We start from the raw sequence: 25696 nt of genomic DNA, 5'->3' as shown, positions 1-25696 counted from the left end.
CCTCAGAAACCTCCCTAGGGTTCATCCTGAGGCTGGACAAGTAGAGGATTAGTGAGAGCAGGAACTCCAGGAAGGTTAAATAGGAAGCTAAAGGCAGAGAAGGCTTAAGCCTCACTTCTGTTTGGAACGGTGCAAAGTACTCCTATGACCACATGGGCTAGTAAAGCACAGCAGAAATTGAGGCATACCATGTTTTGGCACAGGGACACAGATTTTATGCGCGCGCGTGCACACACACACACACACACACACACACACACACACACACACACTCCACAGGATTTGCTTTGATTCCTAGATGGCAGAAGAGGGACACCAGCTGAGTGCTAATGGGCTTGCCATGGGGTCACCATGGTGAAGGTCACCATGGTGAAGGGGAAGGTTACTGCATTGCTGGGCTATCTACCTTACAGCCTATGCAGAGGCTGTAAGGTAGATAGCCCAGCAATGCAGTAACCTTGCTGGTCTTGGAAAGGTGGAAGTGAAAGAAAGACCTTTTAGAAAAAAACAGCCTTAGTAAGGGGTCTGACCTTTAACTGAATAATTATTTCCCTTAAATTAGACCATTTAAAACTGGAAAAGACCAACTTCATTTCACTTGGCAACCTTATGTGGTTTTTTTCTACCATCACTGGGAATGGGAACTTATGAGAAAGAGGGCATATGGGAATCAGAGCCTCTGGAAGTCCCCATAAAAGCAAGAAAGGTGAGGCAAATACAAACAAATCATAAGTTCTAGGTGGAGGTGGCCCCAGTGGGCGTGGGGTCTTCATTTGGTAGATCAGGTAGCTTTTTATCTAGATCATTTCTTCATATCTGTGTTTTAGATTGGCACCAATTCTGTGTACAGTTCAGACTCCAGAACTCTGTGCGATCAGGCCCTGCTTCCATGGCTTCCTTTCACCTGAGAGCCTTCCTCTAGTGAATCTCTTGCACAACAATCCCTGGCTGGAGCTCTGCTTTTGGGGACATGATCTAAGATGGTTGAGCTGCAGGTAGAGCAGAGATTTACATCACCCAGACATCCTTGGCTTAGATTTTGATGCAGTAAGTAATGAGACATAGAGTTATCTTCTGAGGAAGGGGTGAAAGTTTTTCATTTTAGGGAGAACAGCTGCATTCTGTTAGGCAATATGTTTTAAAGTATATGTCTGTGAACAAAATAGTCATAGGGGTGAATTGTAATGGACCTTTTTGTTAAACGACACAGCTTCACTTTGCCCTCTTCAATAGTACCCAGCTTTGCTTTTGCAGTTTTTCTCTCGCAGCTATATGTAGACTTGACAAGATAGAAATCCTGGTCCTGGGGCGCCTGGGTGGCTCAGATGGTTAAGCGTCTGCCTTCGGTTCAGGTCATGATCCCAGGGTCCTGGGATCGAGTCCCGCATCGGGCTCCCTGCTCCTTGGGAGCCTGCTTCTCCCTCTGCTTCTCCCTCTGCTTCTCTCTCTCTCTCTCCCTCTCTCTCTCTCCTCCTCTGTCTCTCATGAATAACTAAAATCTTAAAAAAAAAAAAAAAAAAAAGAAATCCTGGTCCTGGGAGAGTCCTTCTCACACCAAGAGAGTAAGCATTTGCCCCAGGCTTGCCTAACCTGGGAATTTGTCCTGGGAATTTAAATCTTGAGCAGAATGATTGCAGGCAAGTTACAATGATTGCAGTAAGTTTGTGGGGTTTGTTGTTGTTTTTGTTGTTGTTTGTTTTTTCAGCAGCACTAGTAGAAGAAACCTTTGGGGAGTTTCTAGAACTGCCCAATTGCCGTTTTGAAGTCTTGTTCCCAGTCTTTCCTTCTATCCAGAGAGGTTTTTCATAGCTTTTCAAACAGTTCTCTTTGCTTAAGTTAGCCAGTCACTATCTGGTACAGGCAGCCTTGCTAACTTCAGGGAGGACAACAAAAGTCTGGGTAGCAGCTGCTTGCTCCACCTCAGCAGCCATTGCTGCCAACCAGTGTCACTTGGGCCTTCCCAGTTCGGCCATCTGGGGCATAAATCAGTCATTTTCTGGGGGACTGCCAGGCCCTATCTCAAGGCTGCCACTGAACATCCGAGGCAATCAGCAACATGCCTCAAGTTTCTCGCTTTTGCCTCCACTTTCAGACTTGAATAAAATGCCACACCTCACAGAGAAGAGAACTGACTTCTGGAGCAGCTACCACAGCGGCTGGATGATGCCGTGTGGAAGGAAAGAGGAGTCAGTTCCGGAGGGGAAAGCTCCAACCAAAGGGTAATCAAAGCTAGGAGAGAGATGTGCCGCCAGGTGAGCAGCCCCCTCCCGCCACCTAGCCCGGCCAGCCGCGGACGCCTGGGCAGGCAGTCGGTTTGGCCCAGGCCATCCAGCCGTCTAAAAACGCTTGGTGTTTTTAGAGATACAAAAAGAATTGTTAGACTACAATAGAAGTTGGCAGTAATGCTCTTGAAATGAGCCACAGGCCGTCAGCTTTTGCTAAGATGATTAACAACACAGAATCTTGGACAGAAATTGCTAGCTGTTCTGGACGACTACAAGGTAACTTTTGTGCACAGAGGTGTGTCAAAGCCAGTCCCCTGCTGTCACTCTTAAAACCCAGTTGGCCTGAAAACAAGAAGGTGTGCTGCATGCAAGATGACAGGTGCTTAGTTAGCTAAGGCAGCAGGAGCCTAGAAGTTTGGGGATGTGAATATTGTCTATCCTCAACTTGGGAGTTTTGCAAAAATTCCAGATGCAAGACCCTGGAACCTCAGCCCGGACGCCTCCTATGGGCATTATTGGGCCAACGAGACCATGCACAGAGGGGAGTTTGCCTTTATCTGTGATGTCAAGGGAGTCGTGGTGGTTGGCCCCGTGTCCTCCAAAGTCCTATCCAAGCCAGCGGATGTTTCCTAGTTTGGTGTGATTTTTGCTGGTGCTCAGAAGAATGTTGGCTCTGCAGGGATCACATTCGTGATCATTAGTGATGACCCCCTGGGGTTCACCCTCAGAGAGTACCCTTCGGTCCTGGAATACAAAGCATAGGCCCCAAATCACTCCTCAGAGAGCATACCTCCGTGTTTCAGCATCTATGACACGGGCTGGGTCCTGAAGTGGATTAAGAACAAGGCAGTGCAGCCATTGGAGAAGCTCAGCTGCATCAAAGCACAAATGATTTGTGATATTGATAATTCTCAAGGATTCTAGGTATATCCAGTGGGTCCCAGAATAGAAGCAAGACAAATATTCCATTCTGCAGTGGCAGTGCCAAAGGACATGATGCTTTAGGAAAAAAGATTACTTGCTAGAGCTCTTGAACTCTATCTGATCTCCTTGAAAGGGGTGGGCCTGTGGGAGTCATCCAGCCTCTCTGTATAATGCTGACAGGATAGAAAATGTCTAGGATCTGGCGGCATCCATGAAAAATCTTTGGAGACGCATCAGCTATGAACACATCTCAACCAACATGTATTCTGCCCCTGAACAATGTATAAAATTTAAAGTAACTTGAGAATGGCTACAAAAACAACAAATCCGGTATTTTTCTTGAATGAACATTTTATTATAGATTCTTCTTTTTTCAAAGAACAACAGCAAAACATTCACAGCTCTGCAAACCTGGTGGGACTTAACAGACACCTTAATTCTTTTTTTTTTTTAAGATTTTTAATTAAAATTTTTTTTTAAGAGAAAAAGAGTAGGGCAGGGAGGGACAGAAGGGGAGGAAGAGAAAAAATCTGAAGCAGGCTCCACGCCCAGCGCAGAGCCGACGAAGGGCTTGAACCCATGACCCTGAGATCATGACCTGAGCAAAAATCAGGAGTCCGACACTTAACCAACTGAGCCACAAAGCGCCCCTAAGATTTTATATTTTTAAAGTAATCTCTACACCCAACACGGGGCTCAAGTTCACCACCCTAAGATCAAGAGTCACATGTTCGGGGTGACTGGGTGGCTCGGTTGGGTGTCTGCCTTCGGCTCAGGTCATGATCCCGGGGCCCTGGGGTAGAGCCCCACATCGGGCTCCCTGCTCAGTGGTGAGCCTCCTTCTCCCTCGACCTCTGCCCCTCGCCAGAAAAGAGTCACATGTTCTTCTGAGCCAACCAGGTGCCCCAACAGACACCTTAATTGTGACTTGAACTGGAAACATTTTTTAAAAATCTTCCTTTTGCTTTTATAACAAATCTAGCTTACGTTGTCTTTTTTTTTTAATGTTGTCTTTGGCGCTAATTTTTCTAGCTAGATCTCAGTATTCAAACTTGTCTGTGGACTTAATTATGCAAATTGTAGCTAATTGCTTCTGGAGACACACAAACACACAGCATGGAGGGTGAATGGGGTCCTCTGGGTGCTAAATCTTGATCCGTTCCAAAATGACAGCAGTGGGGTCTCCTGGGTTCTGCACCTGTTAATTCAGGTCCACACTGCCTGTGTGGTGAGTTTTCCAGGCTAAAGGGCAAACTGGGGATCTTTCTTTATCCTGTTATTTTCATAAAGAGATAAAAGTGACATACTATGTGTTTATATAGCAAGGTCTGTTTTTAATACCAAATAGTTTATATCTTTATGCATTTATATTTCTAGTAATACAGTTCTCAGAATCCTTGACTTTGTGCATTATAATATTACATTAGGTACGGTTGTAGTCCCCATCCCACCCTCCACCCCACCTTTTAAGCTGCTTGACAAAAAAGATACAGTTCTCTGATTCACTTTTGCTTTCCTTCCAACGGGTAGAAGAGTGAAGGCTGTACGTTTGGTTCTTTATTTTTTAGTTAAGCCGTTGAAATAAAATTCTCTGTCAAACTTCCTTATCCTTTGTTGATTTGACGGTTCTCTTTATAGTGTTTGACCAGAATGATACTATGGAGTTCTGGAAGATCTTTGCTGAAGAGTCTTTTCCCCTACTGTTTATCCACTGTCAGTGTCTTATGTTGAGTATGTGAAGGACATTAAAATCCTAAAATATCTAAAAAGAAAGAGACAGAGACAAAAAGAGAAAGAATTTCCTCTCAAACTGCTCTGAGGCAGTTTCTCCATATAGTCCGTCCAGGGCAATGGAACTGTGACTGTGTCTCTTTGAGGCTCACCATGAAGCAGTGGCTAACACAGTATCCCGTCCCCTTGTATTACTTTCCATCTGAACCTTTTTTCCTTTCCTTCACTGTCGATGTCCTCAGAAGGCACCTCACAGATAAAACATCAGCACTTAATCCCTGCCTCAGATAAATCCCTGCCCCCTTCAAGATAAATATTCCTTTGTATCTGTTTACTTTTTGTACTTTTTAAAAAATATTTTTTAAATTTATTTGACAGAGAGAGAGAGAGAGAGAGAGCACAAGTAGGCAGAGGAAGAGGGAGAAGCAGCCTCCCTGCTGAGCAGGGAGCCCGATGTGGGAGATGTGGGACTCGACCCCAGGACCCTGGGATCATCACTTGAGCGGAAGGCAGATGCTTAACTGACTGAGCCACCCAGGCGCCCCTGTACTCTTTTTTCTAAGATTTTATTTTTAAAGTAATCTCTACACCCAACGTGGAGCTTGAACTCACAACCCTGAGATCAAGAGTCATGTGCTCTACTGACTGAGCCAGTCAGACACCCCTGTACTTTTTTTAAAAGCAGGTTTTTACATTTATGGTTGTTGTGTCCCCCTCCCTCACTTTTTGCACTAGTCTAGCTGACTGATCTATTGCCAACTGGCACCAATTCTCCAAAGTGTGCAAGGGAAGTACACTTGTGTGATCCTCTTTAATAGAAGATACACCGGGCAACCTGTCTACTTCTGTTTCCCAGAAGTACAATAACTGGAAGGCCTGCTGCCCCTCTTCTACATAGTTGAATTTCAGTTCTGGAAATTTCTTCAGCCTGTGTGTGCAACAACCCCTTGCTTGATAATTTCCAGGATCCATTCCACTAACAGCTCAGCTTCAGCTTCTAGCAACATTGAACGAAAGAAGGTGGTTACCAGATCAGTATTTTGCATTATATCCTGAAGTGGTTAAGTTCAAGATTGTTCAAAGAGATCTCATTTGTAAAGCAGTGCATGCACGAAGTCTGGATTGTGGGGAAGAGAATCTGTCAGGCAGGAACTGATGATTTTCAACATCGTTCAAATCACCTCTTCAGTGACATTTACTTAAATGCATAACCTATAAAGGAACATTAATGGAACTCAGAAAACCTCTCAAGGACTGTGTAGCTCGTTCCACAACTCTGTTGTGTTTTTTAGATAGCAAGGAAAACAAGCAGATTACTGGTTTATTATAAAAGGCTATAACTCAGGAACAACCAGATGGATGTATAGGGCAAGTTACCTGGGAAGGGGCATGGAGCTTCCATGCTCTCTGAGCATGTCATTCTCCCCAAATCTCTAAGGGTTCATCAAACTGGAAGCTCTGCACTGTTTTTTATGATGTTTATTTAGTTCTTTTTCCTAAGTGGGAAATATTAATTTCACTAGTTAAAGGCAAACTACAGTTCAAAAATTCTAATTGATTTTGAACTGTAGTAATGTTAATGCTATATAATGGAGATAATATATTTATTCCATTATAACTAAATATTTTAAAACAGAAATTATTTAAGAGTCAGAGTTTTCACCAAAAGAGTCCACTCTGTCCCTAAGCCAAAGCCTGTAGATGGAACATTTAACACACAATAAGAAGAGAGTAGGAAGAGACCTTCCAACGGTACTAAGAAAACCAGGGTAATATAATGGCCCAAAAGCCAAGAGTGAATTTCAAGGAAGTAGTCAATTTTAAATGCTATAAATGGATAAATCAAGGAGAAAAGGAAGAGGAAAATTACTACACAATAGCGAACCGTATCTCTTTTCTGCTAAGACTCCTTGGGGCTTTAGTGTATTGATCACTTTAGGAGTCTGGGGGGAAATGAAAATAATTGAGATGTCCTATCTTCAAAAATTCATTTTACTTCTCTGCTTTCCTCCTTCTGCATATATGAAGAATGACAGCCTCCTCTCTAGCAATGTCTACTGTCCATCCATTGCTCTTGCCAACTTTGCAGCTTTTCCTCAACAATACCTCTTAACCCACTATTTCTTTAAGTTTCTGCCATAGCCTATCATGACAGAAAATAGCTTATGTAGCAGTGATCATTGCCAATGCTTGACATTTAATTTAGCTCTTCAGAATGATGGCTTTCTTGATGACTGGAATAATCTACTTTGGATACTGTGTAGGAGGGGGAAAGGTGATAGGGACACATCATTTATCATGCCTCCTCCCTTTGTTAACCCTGAAAATACAAGTTTAGGGACTATTTAGAGGTCATCTTGATCTTCTCTTCAAAAGCCTATGCCTGCAGGGTAGAGCCTCTGGCAAAGATTTTCAAAAGAAAAAAACTCAGCAGGCATGTTCCTTTGGCTCTTTGCCCCTTTTATTTTCATCTTTGTGTGCACACAATGTCCATAAGGGTAGAGTCATCCTACAACCATAAAGACAAAAGTCATATACTAGGTATCCCTAGTCCCACAGAAAGCAAGGAGCCTAGTTCCTTGCTGATATTCTCAAACAGGTACATCTGCTATGGGTTTATTATATGAGAAAAACAATCCCCTTTGTATTAGTCACTTTAATCTAGTTTTCTGTTGCTTGAAGTATAATACTACCCATTTGACTATCTGCCTTCCTCACTAATCATAAGATGTCAGAGACCATGTCTGTATCTGCCACCTGTGCAAGATAGAAAACTTTCATAGCAAGTTACAGAAAACCCAACTCAAAATTGCTTTAAACTATAAGGAAGTTTATTAACTCACATGAGATCCAAAAGTGGGACAGACTTAAGACAGACAGACATAATCCCATTACTCTAGCTCCATTTCTCGGCTATTCTTTTGGCCTCCCCCATGTGCTGACCTCATACACAGGTTGCCATCAAAAGGATGGTAACAATTTCACACCTCATATCCAAGCTCAATCATGTCCAGAGGGAGCGTGAATCTCTTCTGGAAGTTCTCCTGGAAAAGCTTTTCTGGAAGCATCCTACAAACCTATCTTTGCAACTCACTGAGGTGAACTAGGGAACATACATGATTCTAACCCAGTCCCTTGCAAGAGGGTGATATTACCCTTACACCGGTCCAGACCACTCTTGGAGATCAGGATGCTGAGCTACATACCAGTTGTGGGTAAGAGGGATTCCTGAACAACCTCAGGATTCTGTCGGGAAGGAAGAAGGAGGGAAAGAATATTGAGTAGGTAAAGAACTCCCTTTTTGTATTCCTAACAGCTTGTACACATTTAAAAAAATAAACCCACCTACCACGCAAAATTTATGCTTTATCTCAACAATAAGTTGAGAGAAGGAAGCTTATTTCCTTATTCATACTACTCCTAGTGTCTAACTCAGTATCCTGAACATATTAGGAATCTAAGTTGTTGGTTTTCCATTTCTGTCAATAAGTCTCGGTGAGAGAAAATGGCCTAAATTATATAACCTCCTGAATTCTTTTGTAGATTGCCAGATTTTCTTGCTAATCAATTTTTTAAAAGATTTTATTTATTTGAGAGGAGAGCGCGCGAGAGAGAGCGAGCACGAGTGGGGTGGGGGGACATGGTGCAGAAGGGCAGAGGGCAAGGGAAAAGCAGACCTCCTGCTGAGCAGGGAGCTCCATGGGGGGCTCGAGATCCCAGGATCCCGAGATCATGACCTGAGCCAAAGGCAGACGCTTAACCAACTGAGTCACCCAGGTGCCCCTTTTGCTAATTAATTTGACTCCAAAGACTTAGAGCTGCTGGGGTAGACAGAAAAATCCCAAGTCAACAGATTTACATTTATTCAACAACATATTAATGTACTAGTGACTTCTACTGTAAAAGCAAATCATAATGAAATCCTTAAAAGTTTCTTTTTCTTACCAAAATGAAGAAACTGCAGAGATGAAGATATTCTGCTTCTCTGGGGGCACAGTTGTCAAACTTGAAAATTCTAAATCCTCCAAAAATTCCCTAATTCCAAGATTTTTTACTGTCAATAACTAGAGATGACTACTGTTATTTTTAATAGTTGATTTTCAAAAAGGCATGAACATTTCATATTATCCATGGAGATTTAAGTCTGAAGGACAGCACAAATACATTACCTCTGTACTAAAATTTCATCAATAAGCTAATTTGGATCATCACTAATTGACTAGGGTACCTCTCCTCATCCCATTAAAAAATATTTTTTAAAAAAAGTTTGGGGCTGTAAGGTGATACTTACTTCCTCTAATAATGTCTCCTCATTAGGGCCACTAATATAGTCACTACTTGGCCAGAATGGTTGGCATTGGTAGTTTGGTTCATAGATAGTGCCCCAGACTTAAGGGTTTGAATCCCAACCCAGACCACTGTTGTGACCAGGGGCTCACCGCTGCACCATACAGCTTCTCTTGCAAAACGAAGAGTACAACCGCCACGGTTGCCACGGCCCAGGACAATAGGGATTCAGTACGAAAGCACAATTCCAGGCACACAATGTTAATTTTAACAATACATTTGTTTCCTCAACCATTTCTCCAAACGTCTCAGCTAATCTTAAACGTCCATACGGCCTCCGAATGCGACAGTAATTTAGCACAAGAGGCCTGCCTGGGAGATGGGGTTGTGGGGGACCCGCCAATCCGTGTCACAGCCTGGGGGCGATTTAGCCCCCCGCCCCCACCCCCCCCACCCCCCCCACCCCCCCACCCCCGCACCGGAATGGGCGCCACCAGGCTCGTCGCGGCCCCGGAACCCGGATGCGGAGCGTCGCCGAGGGCATCTTGCCCACACTTCGCCCACTGGGTAGAGGGGAGGGGCGGGAGCGAGGGAGGGCAACGCCGTACACCGCTTGCAGTCATCGCGACTCGAGCCCCGGCGGGGAGCCGCAGTACCACGTGCACAAAATGGCGGAGCCCCACGCCTGGGCGGGAGGGAGCGCAACTGCGGACCCGCGGGCGCCCGACCCTCCGGCCAGTTTCCGGACCTTCGGAACCAGAAACGGGTCCCAGGCGCGCGCCCGGGCGAGAGTGGGCGGGGCCTCTCTCCCGGAAGTGCCTCGGGTCCTGGCCGGGCGCGCGGCCCCGCGGCGTCCACGGCTCCGCCGCAGTGCGCGATGGAGGGAGGGAACCCGGATATCGCCCGCGCTGTCGGCTTTCAGAGCCGCTCCGGAAGGGCGGGGCCCTGTGAGGGCAGCGATCCCACGGTGGTTAGGGAGGGACTGGTGCTGAGGGACCCGCACCCTTGCCCCGCTCGGGGAGGAAAGCGAGTTTGGCCAGCCCGCGGGTGAAAGCGCCTTCACCAGTCCCAAAGGAAAGGGCGGGATGGACGGGCCCCTAACTCCCAGGGAGTCCGCAAAATTCATTGCAGAAAATAGTCGGGATGTGTTCATCGACGGCAGAGGCGTGCGGAGGGTGGCCGAGCTGCTGCTCGCCAAGGTCTCGGGGCCCGAGCTGCACCTGGGGGGCTGGAAGGCCCTTCACGAGCTGAATCCCAGGGCGGCTGACGAGGCCGCGCTCAACTGGGTGTTCGTGGCAGACACGCTCAACTTCTCCTTCTGGTCGGAGCACGACGAGCGCAAATGTCTCGTGGGGTACAGGGGGAAGACGTACAGTGGGTACTGGTCCCTGTGCGCCGCGGTCAACAGAGCCCTCGACGAAGGTTGGTGCCCCTTCTCCGGGTCAGACCCAACAAACGGCCTGTGAGGTTTCGGTTTCCCGGAGGGTCCCGAGGAACGAGTCGGGAAATGGCATACGTGTTCATAAGGCGAACTTTGAAGTTCTTCACTGCAGTTCTTATCTGCTTAAAATACAAGTGTGAGAAGAAGCTGGCGTTAAGTCCTTAGTGAGAAATGATCCTAATGTTTATCATCATAGCTAAGTATACAAGTTTTCTAAAGAACGCCACTTTGATGACATCTGAAGAACAAAGGGACAGATATAACACATTTTATGCAGTCAAAATACATCTGGTGTAGTATAACAATTGCTAGAAACGGATGAATAAGTACAGATGAGAAAATAGAAAATGAAGGGTATGCTTCTGATTTAATTCTTCACCCGTTTTTAGTGCATTTCTGTAACACTCATTTGCTTTCTTATTATTGTATGTTGTAAAACCAAGGGTCTGATGAATGTAAAAGTATGACGTTGTTCCTCTGCATTTTCTTTTTTCCCTAAGGGATACCTATTACCAGTGCTTCCTACTATGCCACAGTGACCCTGGATCAGGTTCAGCACATATTCCGTTCTGACACGGACGTTCCCATGCCTTTGATCGAAGAGAGGCATCGGATTCTTAATGAAACCGGGAAAATTCTGCTTGAGAAGTTCGAAGGCTCTTTTCTTAATTGCGTCCGAAAAAGTGAAAAAAGTGCACAGAAGTTAATGCACCTGGTAGTTGAAAGCTTTCCTTCTTACAGAGATGTGACTCAGTTTGAGGTGAGCTGCTTCTGCTGGGGATTTTAGAATTCTTAATTATCTTCTCAGTTAACTTTTTTACTTCCAGAACTCCTTCTGAGATTTAAAAACTTAAGTATTTTTGAAGTTCCTTCCTTGTGGACAAGGAACAGTAACAAAATTGTTAAGTAGTGTTTCAAAGACATTACTTTTCTTAGTTTTCTAATTAATATATTTCCTTTCTTCTTTTTTTTCTTTGTCCTTTTAAAATGTTTCAGACCTACAAAACACTGAACCTTCAATATGATGCTACTTAGGGACAATGAGGTACTTTTACAGCTTCAAAAAATTTACTTCATTGGATGAAAATCAGAATGTATTTCTAAATCCTTTCTAATAAAAAGTATTTTTTGAGGCTCTAACATATATATATATATATATACACACACACACTGTGTTTTCTTTTTCACACGTGGAATACTTGAACAGTGTTATTTTCTTTTTCTTTACACAGATGTACTTTTAAAATGGTAAACATTTGGTATACCTTCCCACTGTACACCTGGGTTCTGTTTTTGTAAAATTCTTTTAGAATTCGTTATCGTGTGTTTTAACTGTGACGAATTGAAAGCAACTTCAGAGGAATCACATAAATCTATTGAGTAAGTTCATGAATGCTTAAATCATATTGAAATTTTAAAGCTGCCCTTTTAAAATCACAATTCAATGACTAACAAAAATTACCAATGATATTGTTTATTTTTTTAAAGATTTTATTTATTTATTTGAGAGAGCGAGAATGAGAGAGAGCACATGAGAGGGGGGAGGGTCAGAGGGAGAAGCAGAACCCCCCGCTGAGCAGGGAGCCCTGACGTGGGACTCGATTCCCAGACTCCAGGATCATGACCTGAGCCACAGGCAGTTGCTTAACCAACTGAGCCACCCAGGCGCCCCCAATGATATTGTTTAAATCGCTCTTTATGATTTACAAGGTGTTTGCATGTACACTCTCATTAGATCCATAGAAGAGCTCTGTGGGGCCTAAGGACAAGGGTCATTATTGCCCTGTTTGTAGACCAGGAACCAAAGTCTAAAGAGAAAGGTTAACTGGTTTATCTTACATCATTTAGTCAGGAAATAAATAGCTAGCTTTTCAATTCTGTAAAGTGAGAGATGCCTGATTATGTTAAGATTCTTTTATTTTTTAAAAGATTTTATTTTTATTCATTTGAGAGAGAGAGTGAGCATGAGCAGGGGGAGAGGCAGATTCCCCACCAAGCAGAGCCGGATGTGGGGCTTGATCCCAGGACCAGGAGATCATGACCTGAACCAAAGGCAGATGCTTAACCATCTGAGCCACCCAGGTGCCCCAGTTAAGATTCTTTTAATTGCAAGTGACGGACACAAAACTAGAAAAACTTTAAGCAAAATGAAGAATTTGGGGATAGGAACATCAAGGATCAAGGACTCAATGCCATCAGGATTCAGTCACTACTCTTTGCTTCTCTTGGCTCTGTATTTCTCGCAGACTAGCTTTCTCCATGAAGTAGAAGATGTTTATGAATTTTGCATCTTATTGCTTCCACCACCAGAGAGAGAGCGGGAGGGAGGGGTAGACACCCTCTCAGGTACTGTTCTAAAATTCCTGGTTAAACACTGATCAAATCAGCAGGGATTATGATCAATGAAGTGTGGCTGAAGGGGCTGTGGGTGGGGCAGAGGCAGTTCCTAGAAAAGAGGCCCTAGGACACTGCTAAATTTCATTTTGTTCTGACTAACCATTTTGCTGATGCAGAGGTTACTTTGAGATTTATTTGTCTTTTTTTTTGGCTCAGATGGTTAAGCATCTGCCTTCGGCTCAGGTCATGATCCCAGGGTCCTGGGATCGAGTCCCGCATCAGGCTCCCTGCTCCTTGGGAGCCTACTTCTCCCTCTGCCTCTCTCTCTCTCTCTCTCTGTCTTTCATGAATAAATAGATAAAATCTTAAAAAAAAAAAGATTTTATTTATTAGAGAGCAAGACACACACACATACACACACAGGGTGGTGGTTCGGAGAGAGCACGAGCAGGGGGAGGGGCAGAGGGAGAAGCAGACTCCCACTGAGCAGGGAGCCTGATGCGGGTCCCAGGACCCTGGGATCAGGACCTGAGCCGAAGGCAGACACCTAACCGACTGAGCCACCCAGGCACCCCTGTCTTTGTCTTTAAAGTATGTCATTTCAACCTTTTTTAAAGAAATTGTGGATCAAGTTCCTTGGTTCATGATTCAGGCCATCTAAGTATATTCGTGTATAAAAAAATCAAACTGCCATTCATGTGGCTAAGAATCCATGTATTTCAGAATCAATATTGGTTGTAGCAGAAGAAGGGCTGAGAGTAAATTTAGGATGACTTCAGGATGGCATAAATTCATGACATGTAGTTTGTTTGTCTTGAAGTAGTCCTGAGTTTTTGTTTTTGTGGAAGAAAGTAAACTTTTTTGGTAGATGGTAATACCAATTTAGTAAGCAACTTGCTGAGTTTCTATTTTATTACAGCACAGTGCTTTTGATTTACTTTGCTGAAAAGTTCAATTTTTCTAAAAACTGTTCCAGGAAGGGTGCCTGGGTCGCTCAGTCATTAAGCGTCTGCCTTCGGCTCAGGTCATGATCCCAGAGTCCTGGGATCGAGCCCCACATCGGGCTCCCTCAGTGGGAAGCCTGCTTCTCCCTCTCCCACTCTCCCTGCTTGTGTTCCCTCTCTTTCTGTCTCTCTTGTCAGATAAATAAATAAAATCTTAAAAAAAAAAAACTGCCAGGATATAGATTAATTTTAAGGCTGATATATTTTAAAATGAATATTACTACCTGAACCGTTTCCCATCAGTACTAATTTCTAAAAAGCATTCTTATAGAAAAATCCCCAAAATGTAACAAAAATCATACTTAAGGATTCTGACACTTTCTTAAAGGAGTATTATATTTTTTCATTTATTTTTTTCCAAAAGATTATCATTAGTGTTACCCAAAAGCAACGTATTTCCTATGATTCCTAACATAGCACAGATCACATATTCATTTAAAAGATATGTAAATAGTAAGGAGTGCCTGGCTGGTTTATTCGGTGGAGCATGCGACTCATAATTGGGGTTGTAAATTAAAGCCCCATGTTGGGTGTAGAGATTGTTTAAAAATAAAATATACATAACGTACTTTGGGCAATTAACTCCAAATCTAGAGGAGTTCTGAGCCTTTTAGGACTGCTTTTGAAATTGAAAAAGTGTTAAACTCAAGTGTATGTTTTTTGTTTTTGTTTTTTTAAGATTTATTTATTTATTTTAAGATTTTATTTATTTGAGAGAGAGAGAGAGCACAAGCAGGGGGAGGGGTAGAGGGAGAAGCAGACTCCCTGCTGAGCAGGGAGCCCGATGTGGGACTCGATCCCAGGACCCTGGGATCATGACCTGAGCTGAAGGCAGACGCTTAACTGGCTGAGCCACCCAGGCACCCCAAGATTTATTTATTTTAGAGAAAGAGAGCACAAAGTGGGGTAGGGGCAGAGAGAGAGGGAGACAAGCAGACTCCCCACTGAGCAGGGAGTCCTGCCCAGGGCTCAGTTCCAGGACCCCAAGATCATGACCTGAGCCAAAACCAAGAGTCAGATGCTTAACCTACAGAGCCACCCAGGGGCCCCATTAAACAATAATAATAATAATTCTCTCACAGCACAATTTTCTCATAGTACCATTTTTAATGACTTCACAGTAGTAGTATTCCACTATATGGATGTACAATCCCATAATTATTTGCCCAACAATTGTGTTTGATACACAGTTTTATTTTTTAAATTGAATTTTATGTCATGTTGTTTTCAGTTTTTGTGATAACAAGCAATACTGCACAATCCTTTAACACTTGTAATTATTTTCTTAGAATGAATGGAATCATAGTAGTGGAATTGCTGAGTCAGAGCATGGCCTGGATCTTCAAAAGGCTTGTAATATATAAAAATGCTAACAGTTCTCTCGAAAGATGATAATGAAGATGATCAGCAGCAGCATAGGAGAGTGCTCTTTTCCCAGCTCCTTCTTAACATGGTGATAGTATTGGTTGCTATATTTTTTAATATTTAAGTTGCGTAAAATAGTCAATTGTTTTTAATGTATATTTATTTACTGAGATTACCAATCATTTTTAAACATTATAAACAAATTGATAAAATTTTAATTTGGGGGCGCCTGGGTGGCTTAGTCGTTAAGCGTCTGCCTTCGGCTCAGGTCATGATCCCAGGGTCCTGGGATCAAGCCCTGCATTGGGCTCTCTGCTCCGCGGGAAGCCTGCTTCTCCCTCTCTCACTCCCCTTGCTTGTGTTCCCTCTCTTGCTGTGTTTCTCTCTGTCAAATAAATAAATAAAATCATTAAAAAAAATTTAATGTGGACAGATTTTATTTATTTATTTTTAAAGATTTTATTTATTCATGAGAGACAGAGGAGGAGAGAGAGGAGAGAGAGAGAAGCAGAGGGAGAAGCAGGCTCCCAAGGAGCAGGGAGCCCGATGCGGGACTCGATCTCAGGACCCCGGGATCATGACCTGAGCCGAAGGCAGACACTTAACCATCTGAGCCACCTAGGCGCCCAATTTGAACAGATTTTAGATCAGCGATTTCCCAACCTGGTTATACTCCAAAATCAGCTAGGAAGCTTTAAAATTCAGATACATTTCCAAAGCAGCTCTGATTTAGAGCATATAGTAACAATGTAAAAGTCCTAATGAATAAATCAGCTTCCCTCAGGCTATTGTCTTTACTGTGACATACTGATAAAGTCCATGAAAAATGTGGTCTTTTTTTTTTAAAGATTTTATTTATTTATTTGACAGAGAGAGACACAGCGAGAGAGGGAACACAAGCAGGGGGAGTGGGAGAGGGAGAAGCAGGCTCCCCGCTGAGCAGGGAGCCTGACGCGGGGCTCGACAAGGGGCTCCATCCCAGGACCCTGGGATCATGACCTGAGCCGAAGGCAGATGCTTAACCACTGAGTGGCCCAGGCGCCCCAAGCATTTGTAATTCTTGACCTTTCTAATTTGTTCATGATACATTTGTTGAAGAAAATCAACTCATGGTCATGGATTTTTTTTTATTGATAATAATTGTTTTATAAAGGTACTATTTTGAAAATATTTTATTCACCAAGCAATATTATGGAACACGTAGGGAATTGTTATTTTGGGATTCGCTGGTATTTTCAGTGATATCAGTTAGTATTTTTGAGGTGAAGAATTTGATTACTAAAATCATTTGATTACTAAAACCATATCAGCTTGTTAAGAAAATGTTTTATAGATGACTTGAATTTATTTTTAGACTCCTCACTTAAATCTTATTTTTTGTTTTTTTTTTCCAACGGTATTATAATCTAATCTTTGTGATATACTAGTTGGCTACCATGGAAACAGTGGTCATGATGTTACAATTTATGTTTTGTTAGATGCTAGCACTGATTTTGTTACGTAAGTCTGGTTCCTGTATTTTTCCAGTTTGATCTAGGATCTTATTAAAAATAGGAGATAAGGGCGCCTGGGTGGCTCAGTTGGTTGAGTGACTGCCTTCGGCTCAGGTCCTGGTCCTGGAGTCCCAGGATCGAGTCCCGCATCAGGCTGCCCACTCAGCGAGGGGTCTGCTTCTCCCTCTGACCCTCTTCCCTCTCATGCTCTCTGTCTCTCATTCTCTCTCTCTCAAATAAATAAGTCAAATCTTTAAAAAATAAAAATTAAAAAAAAATAAAAATAGGAGATAATAGCTTCTATTACAGTAAACATGATGTAATAATTGTGTTTGATGCACAATTTTATTTTTTATATTAAGTTTTATGTCTTACTCTTTAATACACTAGACTTAAATATAAACCTAGTTATCGTATGTAATTTCCAGTCCAACAATTGCCAGATTGTCATATTTTGATAGGTTTGAAAATACGGGCTATTCCCAAATGATGTAGAGATACTTTTTTTTTTAAGGTTTTATTTATTTGAGCGAGAAAAAGAATGCATGTGTGCACAAGCACGAGTGCGGGGAGGGGTAGAGAGACTAGCAGACTCTCCGCTGAAGCTGAATACAGAGCCTGAGATCATGACCTGAGCCAAAGTCAGACGCTTCACTGACTGAGCCACCCAGGCGCCCCTAGGGATACTTCATGGTGATTCTTTCCCCCCAGCACTCTAGTTTATAGACTATACATCCTGTAAAAAAAATGAGCATATGTGTTTGCTCTGGAAAACACGATACTGAATTTCTTAGAGGTGGTTTTAGGCAATTTACTTAGTAAAAGTAGTTCTGGATTGATTGCAATAGGTACACCTTAAGGTTAGGCAAAATTTAGGTTATTTCTCATTAGGACAGAGTATCATTGGAGTTTGTTTTTAGTAAATAAAGGAATCTTTGGTATCATCTTAAGGAATTTTCACATGGAGCCTTTCCTTGAAGGATTTAATTTCTTTTTTTATTTAATTATGTTATTTACTTATTAAAACATTCTCCAAGGTGGACAGGATAAATTTTGGGACTCAGTAATACTGATTATTCTCCTTTAGCAGACAAGCAGCTATAAAAGGTGATTTGAGATTATTACCTTTGGTATTAGGATTAGATTGTAATTATCCATATCTTTCCATAGTTTATGCTGATCTGCATTTGTAATTTTATAGAGAATTTTCGAGTTAAATTATAACCCACTCTCCTGTAATGCTTGGTTAAATTTGTTTCTTTGTTGTATAAATATAATTGGAAGTTTATTTTGTTCTGTGGGCTTACATATTGATTTTGACCATTTCCAAAAAGGTAGACTTGATAACTTCTGGCTGTTGATAAAGACAGTTATGTCTTTATCTCTGAAATACGTTTATCATACTATCTGAAAGACAACAGTTAAAAATTGAATGTTGTGATTCTCTTCAGAGATGAGTTTAAGGATGTTTGTTTCGGGGTGCCTGGGTGGCTCAGTCATTAAGGGTCTGCCTTCGGTTCAGGTCATGATCCCACGATTCTGGAATCAAGCCCTGCGTCAGGCTGTCAGGTTCCCTGCTCCGTGGGAAGCCTGCTTCTCCCTCTCCCGCTCCCCCTGCTTGTGTTCCCTCTCTCGCTGTATCTCTCTCTCTCAAATAAATAAATAAAATCTTTTTTTTTAAAAAGCGATGTTTGTTTTCTTCTTTATACTCTTCTGTATTTTATACAATTAACATGAATTATGTTGCAATTAGAAAAATTTAAGAAGCTTTCTGAAGAAATACTGTCTAGCCATTAAAAAGAATAAGCAGGTGGGTTATAGTGACACAGAAATATATATATGAGGTAATGTCATTGAAAAAGAACACTAAATACCACAATTACCACAGTTGTATTTTATGTACCTTGAAAAATATAGGAAGTAAATTTGGAGTGAAAGAGATAATTTAATATTTATTAGATTCCCTTTTTTTCTATAAAAGGTCCATAAATTCTTAACCAACACTAAAATTATTGCACCCTTGAGAAATGTTTTCAATGTGTGCCCTTTTTTTTATAGCATACATAAAAGCTATCGGATACCCAGGTAACATTTATATTCTCTTCATTCATCAGGGGAAAAGAATTTCTTTTTACAAACGGGCCCAAATCCTCGTGGCAGATACGTGGAGTGTGTTAGAGGGGAAAGGAGACGGCTGCTTTAAAGACATCTCCAGTATCACCATGTTTGCCGACTATAGATTACCTCAGGTTCTTGTTCACCTGGGAGCACTGAACTACTCCAAGGAACTACTGGAAAAGCTTCTCAAAGGTTTGCCAACTTAAGACATTCTTTGTTATACTATGAATTGTGATTGAGTCTCTGTCTTGTTTCTTTCACAGAAGTTCTCCTTTCCTTTAAAAAAAAAAACAAAACACTGTTTATTGTTAAAAGCACATGTAAAGGGGCACCTGGGTGGCTCAGTCAGTTGAGCATCTGCCTTCGGCTCAGGTCATGGTCCCAGGGTCCTGGGATCGAGCCCTGCATCAGGCTCTCTGCTCAGCGGGGAGCCTGCTTCTCCCTCTCCCTCTGCCTGTTGTTCTTCCTGCTGTGCTCTCTCTGTCTCTGTCAAATAAATAAATAAAATCTTAAAAAAAAAAAAGCACATGTAAAGAAAAATGCAGGGGCAATTGAAGTAAGAGAAAATCACTTTTTTTTTTAAAGATTTTATTTATTTATTAGAGAGAGTGGGAACACAAGCAGGGGGAGTGGGAGAGGGAGAAGCAGACTCCCCGCTGAGCACGGAGCCTGATGCAGGGCTGGATCGTGACCTGAGCTGAAGGCAGACACTTAACGACTGAGCCACCCAGGCACCCCGAAAATTGCTTTTTGTTGTTGTTTACACTGTAGAATGTAGGGAATTACACTATTTAGTCATAGTTGCAGAGCCTCATAATAAAATGAAACTGAAGTTTCTGTTATCTGAAGGTGTGTGATGGATGCTAGGTCCATCAGGTGTAGTATTTGAAGAGTGTTAATTAAGCAGTGAAGAGCACACTACACTATGAAATAAAAGGTGGCCTGAGAGGTAACATGCAGTGGGTTTCAAGTCAGGAGGCTCCAGCGTCTGCCACTGGGTTACCTTGCATGAGTCATTTGCTTTTCTAGGCTCATTTATTTATCATTATTGGATTCAATTATTGATTCTCAAGAGTGGGAGCCTTGTTATAATAAATGAGCATAGAAAATTATGTTTGTGTGAAAAATCAGCTTTTTTTTAAGTTTTTGTTTAAATTCTAATTAGTTAACATAGAGTGTAATATTAGTTTCAGGAGTAGAATTTAATGATTAGCTTTTTGTTTTTTAAACATGTCTTTGTATAAGAAAAATAATTAAATTTTCACATTAATTTCTCTCTTTTGGATGCAGTATTTTCAGCTATTTTTTTGTTTAATTTTAGAAGAAAGTAGTTGTTTGCTTGTTTTTTTAAGATTTTATTTATTTATTTGAGAGACAGTGCGTGCACAAGCAAGGGAAGGGGCAGAGGAAGAGGGAGAAGCAGAATCCCTGCTGAGCTGGGAGCCCAATGTGGGGCTCAGTGTGGGGCTTGATCCCAGGACCCCGGGATCATGACCTGAGCCAAAGGCAAACGCTTAACTGACTGAGCCACCCAGGCACCCCAAAGCAGGCAGTTTTTATGACTGAATAATTTTCTCTTGTGAAATAGATTTCGATCACCCAAAATATGAATAACACAGAATATAAAGAATATAAATTATTGCTGTGTTTGCTTCTACCAGTTTTTATGCTACCTTGGGCAATCCATTTTATCCCTCTGTTTCTTCATTTGAAAATCTATCTTATGTTCTAATGATCATGTCCTGGATCATTAATTATTGGATACCAAACATTTAAGCATTCGGGGCTTCTTTTCCATGTAGCCATACGCAGCTCATCTTTTTTTGGCCGGTCTGTCCACTGCTGGTTCCTATCTGTAACCATTCTCTTGCCTGGTTTCCCTCACCCACATTTTCTTTTTTTTCCAGTTCAAGTCCTCCACATCCACGAGGGCTTAGCTCAAATGCTATCTCCTCCACATAGCTTTTTCCAGCTTTTCATGATTTGTGCACCTCCTCCTTCTGAATGTTTGTAGCACCCAATTGTCTCTGCTACTGTGGGGAAAACCCTGCTGAGAACGGATCATGTGGCACAGCCATACAAAGTGGTCTGAATTTTCTTCTGCCATCCATTGCAACTGCAGAGGCCCTTTTCCAGGTGTCCAGCTGCAGCTGTTGTTACTGCCTCTGTTATATCCAGAGCTGTGATCTCATTTCTTTGCCTCTTAGTTTATTTAAGCAAAGTTGGATTTTTTTCAAAAAGTACTTCATTAGCAAACTAGAGGAGAAACAGAAACTATAAACGTAAAGGAGTGCACACAAGGATAGCACACTAGTTTTTAAAAACTATCTGAAGTGAAATCTAGAACCAGGTAATTTGGCTAGATGAGGTAGAACCTTCCTTAACTGGCCTTCAGTGATACTTCTTCCAAATTTGAGGATGGGTTACACTTATATATGTGTATTTTTTTCCTCTCTCCTCTTCTGAATATCTCCGGGCTAGCCCTTGGAAGACCTACCCAGATTTCCATCCATTTTATCTTTTTTGGGGGGCAGGGGGTAAATACAGTCTTTTCACTTTATTTTAATATGAACTTAGATTTTTTTTTCTGTCCAATTTATCTTTAACCCATCTCTTCACCAAAGGCATATTTTTTTAGCCAATTATAAATACTGCCAATCCAGTTTGGCTAAATTTAGATTCTTTACTGTGATTCTAGGGCTGACACCAGTCATGGTATTTAAGGCCTACCCTAATCCAGTATGACCTTATCTTGATTACATCTGCAAAGATGCTGTTTACAAGTAAGGCCACATTCACCTGTACCAGGAGTTAGGACTTGAATGTGACTTTTTGGAGGACACAGTTCAATACTACAGTTACTTATTGGATGGAGGGGACGTAAGTAATGCTGTTTAAAATCCCAGGTGTGACAGTGGACCCTAGTGGGGCTGGGGCATTGTCCTACTTTTCAGTGGATCACAGGGCCTCTTAGGTACTATGAAGCTCTGTGGAAGGGTGTGGATTGGTGGCCAGAGGCCAAGTATAACCTGCAGGTGTGTTTTGTTTGGCCTGACCAGTGTTTTAAGCACTTTTAGTTACTTACTAACCTTGACAATTAGGAGATTTCACATGAAAATCAGACTTTTTTTTTTTTTTTAAGTAGACTCCACACCCAACATGGGGCTTGAACCTACGACCCTGAAATCAAGAGTCCCATGCTCTACCAACTGAGCCAGCCAGGCTCCCAGAAAATCAAACTTTCTGACTTCACTTATAAAAGGGGGAGAAATATGGGAACACTGGGTCTACCATTAGACCAGGGCAGCACACATTATGTAGCTCATGACAGCTTGCATCTGCCTGTGGCATTCCCTTACTCTGTCTCCCTGATCCTTAGAAGCAGTTGAGTTGATGAGCCCAATTTTAGCCTCAGTGGCAACGTAGAGCCAGGACCCATCTTGCAGGATTAGCTACACCCCGGAGATGGGCACTGAAGAGACTGCGGGGCCTGTGAAGCTCTCAGCTACATATTCAGGGAGGGCTTGATCAAAGGATCCTGAATCCAAAGAACAGTGGTGGTCTTCCTTGCTCAGGTGAACAACTTTGATTTCCTAGGTTCTCCTTGATGCACTTAGGATGTACCTAAGACAATGTTCAGTTTTCAAGTGAGAAAGGGAGGTATTGTTTATTTGGCCCCCTTGGGGGCCTCCAAATTTTGCAATGTTGTTTTTTTTTTCTGACATCAAATCCAATTTTATTTTTTTTTAAAGATTTTATTTATTTATTTGGCAGAGAGATACAGAGAGAGAACAAGTACGCAGAGAGGCAGGCAGAGGGAGAGGGAGAAGCAGGCTCTCCGCCAAGCAGGGAGCCCGATGTGGGGCTCGATCCCAGGACCCTGGGATTATGACCTGAGCTGAAGGCAGCCACTTAACCGACTGAGCCACCCAGGCGCCCCCAACTCCAATTTTAAAACCTTTGTTTTCAAGAATTTAATAATCTTGCTGTCATATTTTAAAATTTCTGGTGACCCCATGTTCATTTAGCAGCTATTTATTGGGGAGCTATATGTGCAAGGTGCTCTGCCACCTCCCAGGAATATTGACGCAAGCCAGACACGGCCCCTGCCCTTGTGGAATGTGCAATTTTGAATTAATGCCTGAGTTTAGAAGTGGTTTAAATGACCCAAAATCAAGTCTGTGTAGATTTTATGTCACTGATGCTTAGTACTTCTTGCTCTGTTTTTTTCCCCCTTGCAGGAGAAATGCTCTCGTATGGTGATAGGCAAGAGGTGGAAATCAGAGGGTGCTCACTTTGGTGTGTTGAACTGATCCGAGATTGCCTTCTGGAGCTTATTGAAAAAAAGGGTGAAAAAACTAGCGGAGAGATCAATTCTGTTCTTCTGGATTATTACTTGTGGGACTACGCCCGTGACCACAGGGAAGATATGAAGGGAATTCCCTTTCATCACACGCGCTGCATATATTATTGAACCAAAGTAAACTTGCATTTTTGTATCACATAATCATTTGCACAGTTTCGCCTTGATATTAAGAGAAGGTAGGAGTGCCTGGGTGGCTCAGTCGGTTAAGCATCTGCCTTCGGCTCAGATCATGATCCCAGAGTCCTGGTATCGAGCCCCGTATGGGGCTCTCTGCTCAGTGAGGAGTCTGTTTTTCCCTGTCCCACTCCCCCTGCTTGTGTTCCCTCTCTCGCAGTCAAATAAATAAAATCTTTAGTAGACGTTACAGCAACAAGAAAAATGATTACCCAGTCTCACTTAGAAAATTTTTCCTGACCTATCACTCTGCATTCCCAACTTTGTCCTTTGTCTGCTTGTTTAGTTTTGATCGTATTTTCCTTTTCTGTGGGCACATGACAGGAATAATGAAGGAACTGTGATGCTCTCTTTAAATCTCACATCTCTTAAAATTAATCATGCTTGGGGCGCCTGGGTGGCTCAGTCGTTAAGCGTCTGCCTTCGGCTCGGGTCATGATCCCAGGGTCCTGGGATCGAGCCCCGCATCGGGCTCCCTGCTCGGCGGGAAGCCTGTGCTTCTCCCTCCCCCACTCCCCCTGCTTGTGTTCCCTCTCTCGCTGTGTCTCTCTCTGTCAAATAAATAGATAAAATCTTTAAAAAAAAAAAATTAATCATGCTTTATAATGTGATTAGTCATCAGTGATAATATTTCATCCGTTCAATTGGTGTCTTTTCTCAGGGTGTACTAATTATACTTTAATCCTTTGATATGGGGGGGTAGGGTCTTTGCTGTCTGAATGCTGCGGCTTTTGTATAAATCAATCTTGACAGCTTATTTTAAGCTTTTTATTGGTATTGACAGCGGGTTTTGCACATAGTGATTTTCAGTTTAGGAAATCTGTCTAATATTCCTTTTTTTTTTCAGTGTAACTATATTGAAATTGAATAAAGGTTTTAAAATTTTTTCTTAGGGTGCCTGGGTGGCTCAGTTGGTTAAGCGGCTGCCTTCGGCCCAGGTCATGATCCTGGAGTCCTGGGATCGAGTCCCGCATCGGGCTCCCTACTCAGCGGGGAGTCTGCCTCTCCGTCTGACCTTCTTCCCTCTCATGCTCTCTCTCTACCATTCTCTCTCTCAATAAATAAATAAAAATCTTTATTAAAAAAATAAATAAATAAAATTTTTTCTTAAACCGGAATGGATTATTTCATTAAAAAGAATTTACCACATATAATTTGAAAAGGTTTACAGTGAGGGGTGCCTGGGTGGCTCAGTTGCTTAAGCATCCTAACTCTTGATCTCAGCTCAGGTCTTGATTTCCTGAGTTTAAGCCCTGCTGTTGGGCTCCATGCTGGGTGTAGAGCCTACTTAAAAAAAAAAAAAAAAAGTTTAGGTGAATTTGATTATTTGCTTTATGTTGCAGACATTTTGTTACCTACCAAGCACTCATTTCCCACCTTCACCCCCACCTTCCTTCTAACGTAATCTTGATTTTTGTTAGTCACCAGCCTTGTCAGCTCGCTGTGACTGTGTGTGAATGAGAAAAGGCATCCTTTCCCCCAAGCACTTTACTGCCATCTGCTGAAAATTTATCCTACTAACCTTACAAATGACAGTGACTGAACGTGAAGGTGCCTGGCCCACACCCCTCCCCCTCCTCGTGCACTGCACAACTAGCACCACCATAAGCAGTGCTTTGTTTTTATCCCTCCCTTATGTGACTCAGGGAAGGTGATCCTGTCTTCATCTCAGAAGGTAGACCGATTTAATATGAAAGGTTTATTGACAATCCTATCCTCTGCCTGTGATTGCTTTACTAATGGGTATATAATCTGGCCAGTGACGTTGGAGGGCAAGTCTGCGGGGGAAGCTTCTGGGAAAAGGTTTCTTCACTTTGAAGAAGGAGATAGAGGAGAAGGTCCCTCTTCCTCTGAGCAGAGTTCTGTCTGAACTCAATGCCTGAAGCTGTTAGTAGCCCTTGTGTGGAGCCAGAGCCGGCGCCCCTTCCCTGCTGCACCTGTCCCAGCTACTGGCCTCATTCCTGAGGTGATGGACACATTGCCTGATTGCCACCATTTTCAATGGGTCTTCTGTAACTTGGACTAGAATGTATCAAAACGAATAGTTTGCAACTTAACCCACTCTCAGGGGACTCCTCCTCCCGATGCCTTCCTGCCCCTCTCCCTCTCCTGCCTACCCCTGTCCCCTTTCTTCCCCTCCTCTTTTTTCTCTCTTCTTCCTCCTCCCACTTCTCTCTTCTCCTCTCCCTGATCTCTCCTTCCTTCTTCAGGCTCAGCCAGCCCCGGGCTTC

General features: G+C 42.6%; 1 protein-coding gene and 1 pseudogene across 2 annotated transcripts; both read left to right on the top strand.

Moving 5' to 3' along the window:
* Window positions 1-2240: 2240 nt before the first annotated feature.
* On the top strand, window positions 2241-3392 carry LOC114223359 (phosphoserine aminotransferase-like; annotated as a pseudogene).
* A 6651-nt stretch (window positions 3393-10043) lies between these two features.
* Window positions 10044-24352, top strand: QNG1 (Q-nucleotide N-glycosylase 1). Of its 2 annotated transcripts, none has more exons than XM_088018847.1 (4): window positions 10044-10589; window positions 11109-11368; window positions 18922-19117; window positions 21624-22734. In XM_088018847.1, the coding sequence occupies exons 1-4, from the start codon at window positions 10253-10255 to the stop codon at window positions 21668-21670; spliced, it is 840 nt and encodes a 279-aa protein (XP_087874973.1). In that variant the 5' UTR covers window positions 10044-10252; the 3' UTR covers window positions 21671-22734. The 2 variants fall into 2 exon arrangements, with proteins under 2 accessions (XP_087874973.1, XP_027978121.1); XM_028122320.2 differs by lacking the exon at window positions 21624-22734 and adding an exon at window positions 23167-24352 and having other exon boundaries at window positions 10048-10589.
* Window positions 24353-25696: the final 1344 nt, after the last annotated feature.

This window comes from Eumetopias jubatus, unplaced genomic scaffold (assembly GCF_037043125.1).
Source record: "Eumetopias jubatus isolate StellerSeaLion01/CBP00866 unplaced genomic scaffold, mEumJub1_p1.0 scaffold_15, whole genome shotgun sequence".
NCBI lineage: Eukaryota > Metazoa > Chordata > Mammalia > Carnivora > Otariidae > Eumetopias > Eumetopias jubatus.
This window is presented reverse-complemented; position numbering and strand designations above follow the sequence as displayed.

Bases quoted from the DNA above. Each gene is read 5' to 3' on its own strand.
- QNG1 (XM_028122320.2), top strand. From the start codon at position 10,253: ATGGACGGGCCCCTAACTCCCAGGGAGTCCGCAAAATTCATTGCAGAA. The intron at 10,590-11,108 runs GTTGGTGCCCCT...TTTTTCCCTAAG, and splicing joins CAACAGAGCCCTCGACGAAG to GGATACCTATTACCAGTGCT. The intron at 19,118-23,166 runs GTTTGCCAACTT...TCCCCCTTGCAG, and splicing joins ACTGGAAAAGCTTCTCAAAG to GAGAAATGCTCTCGTATGGT.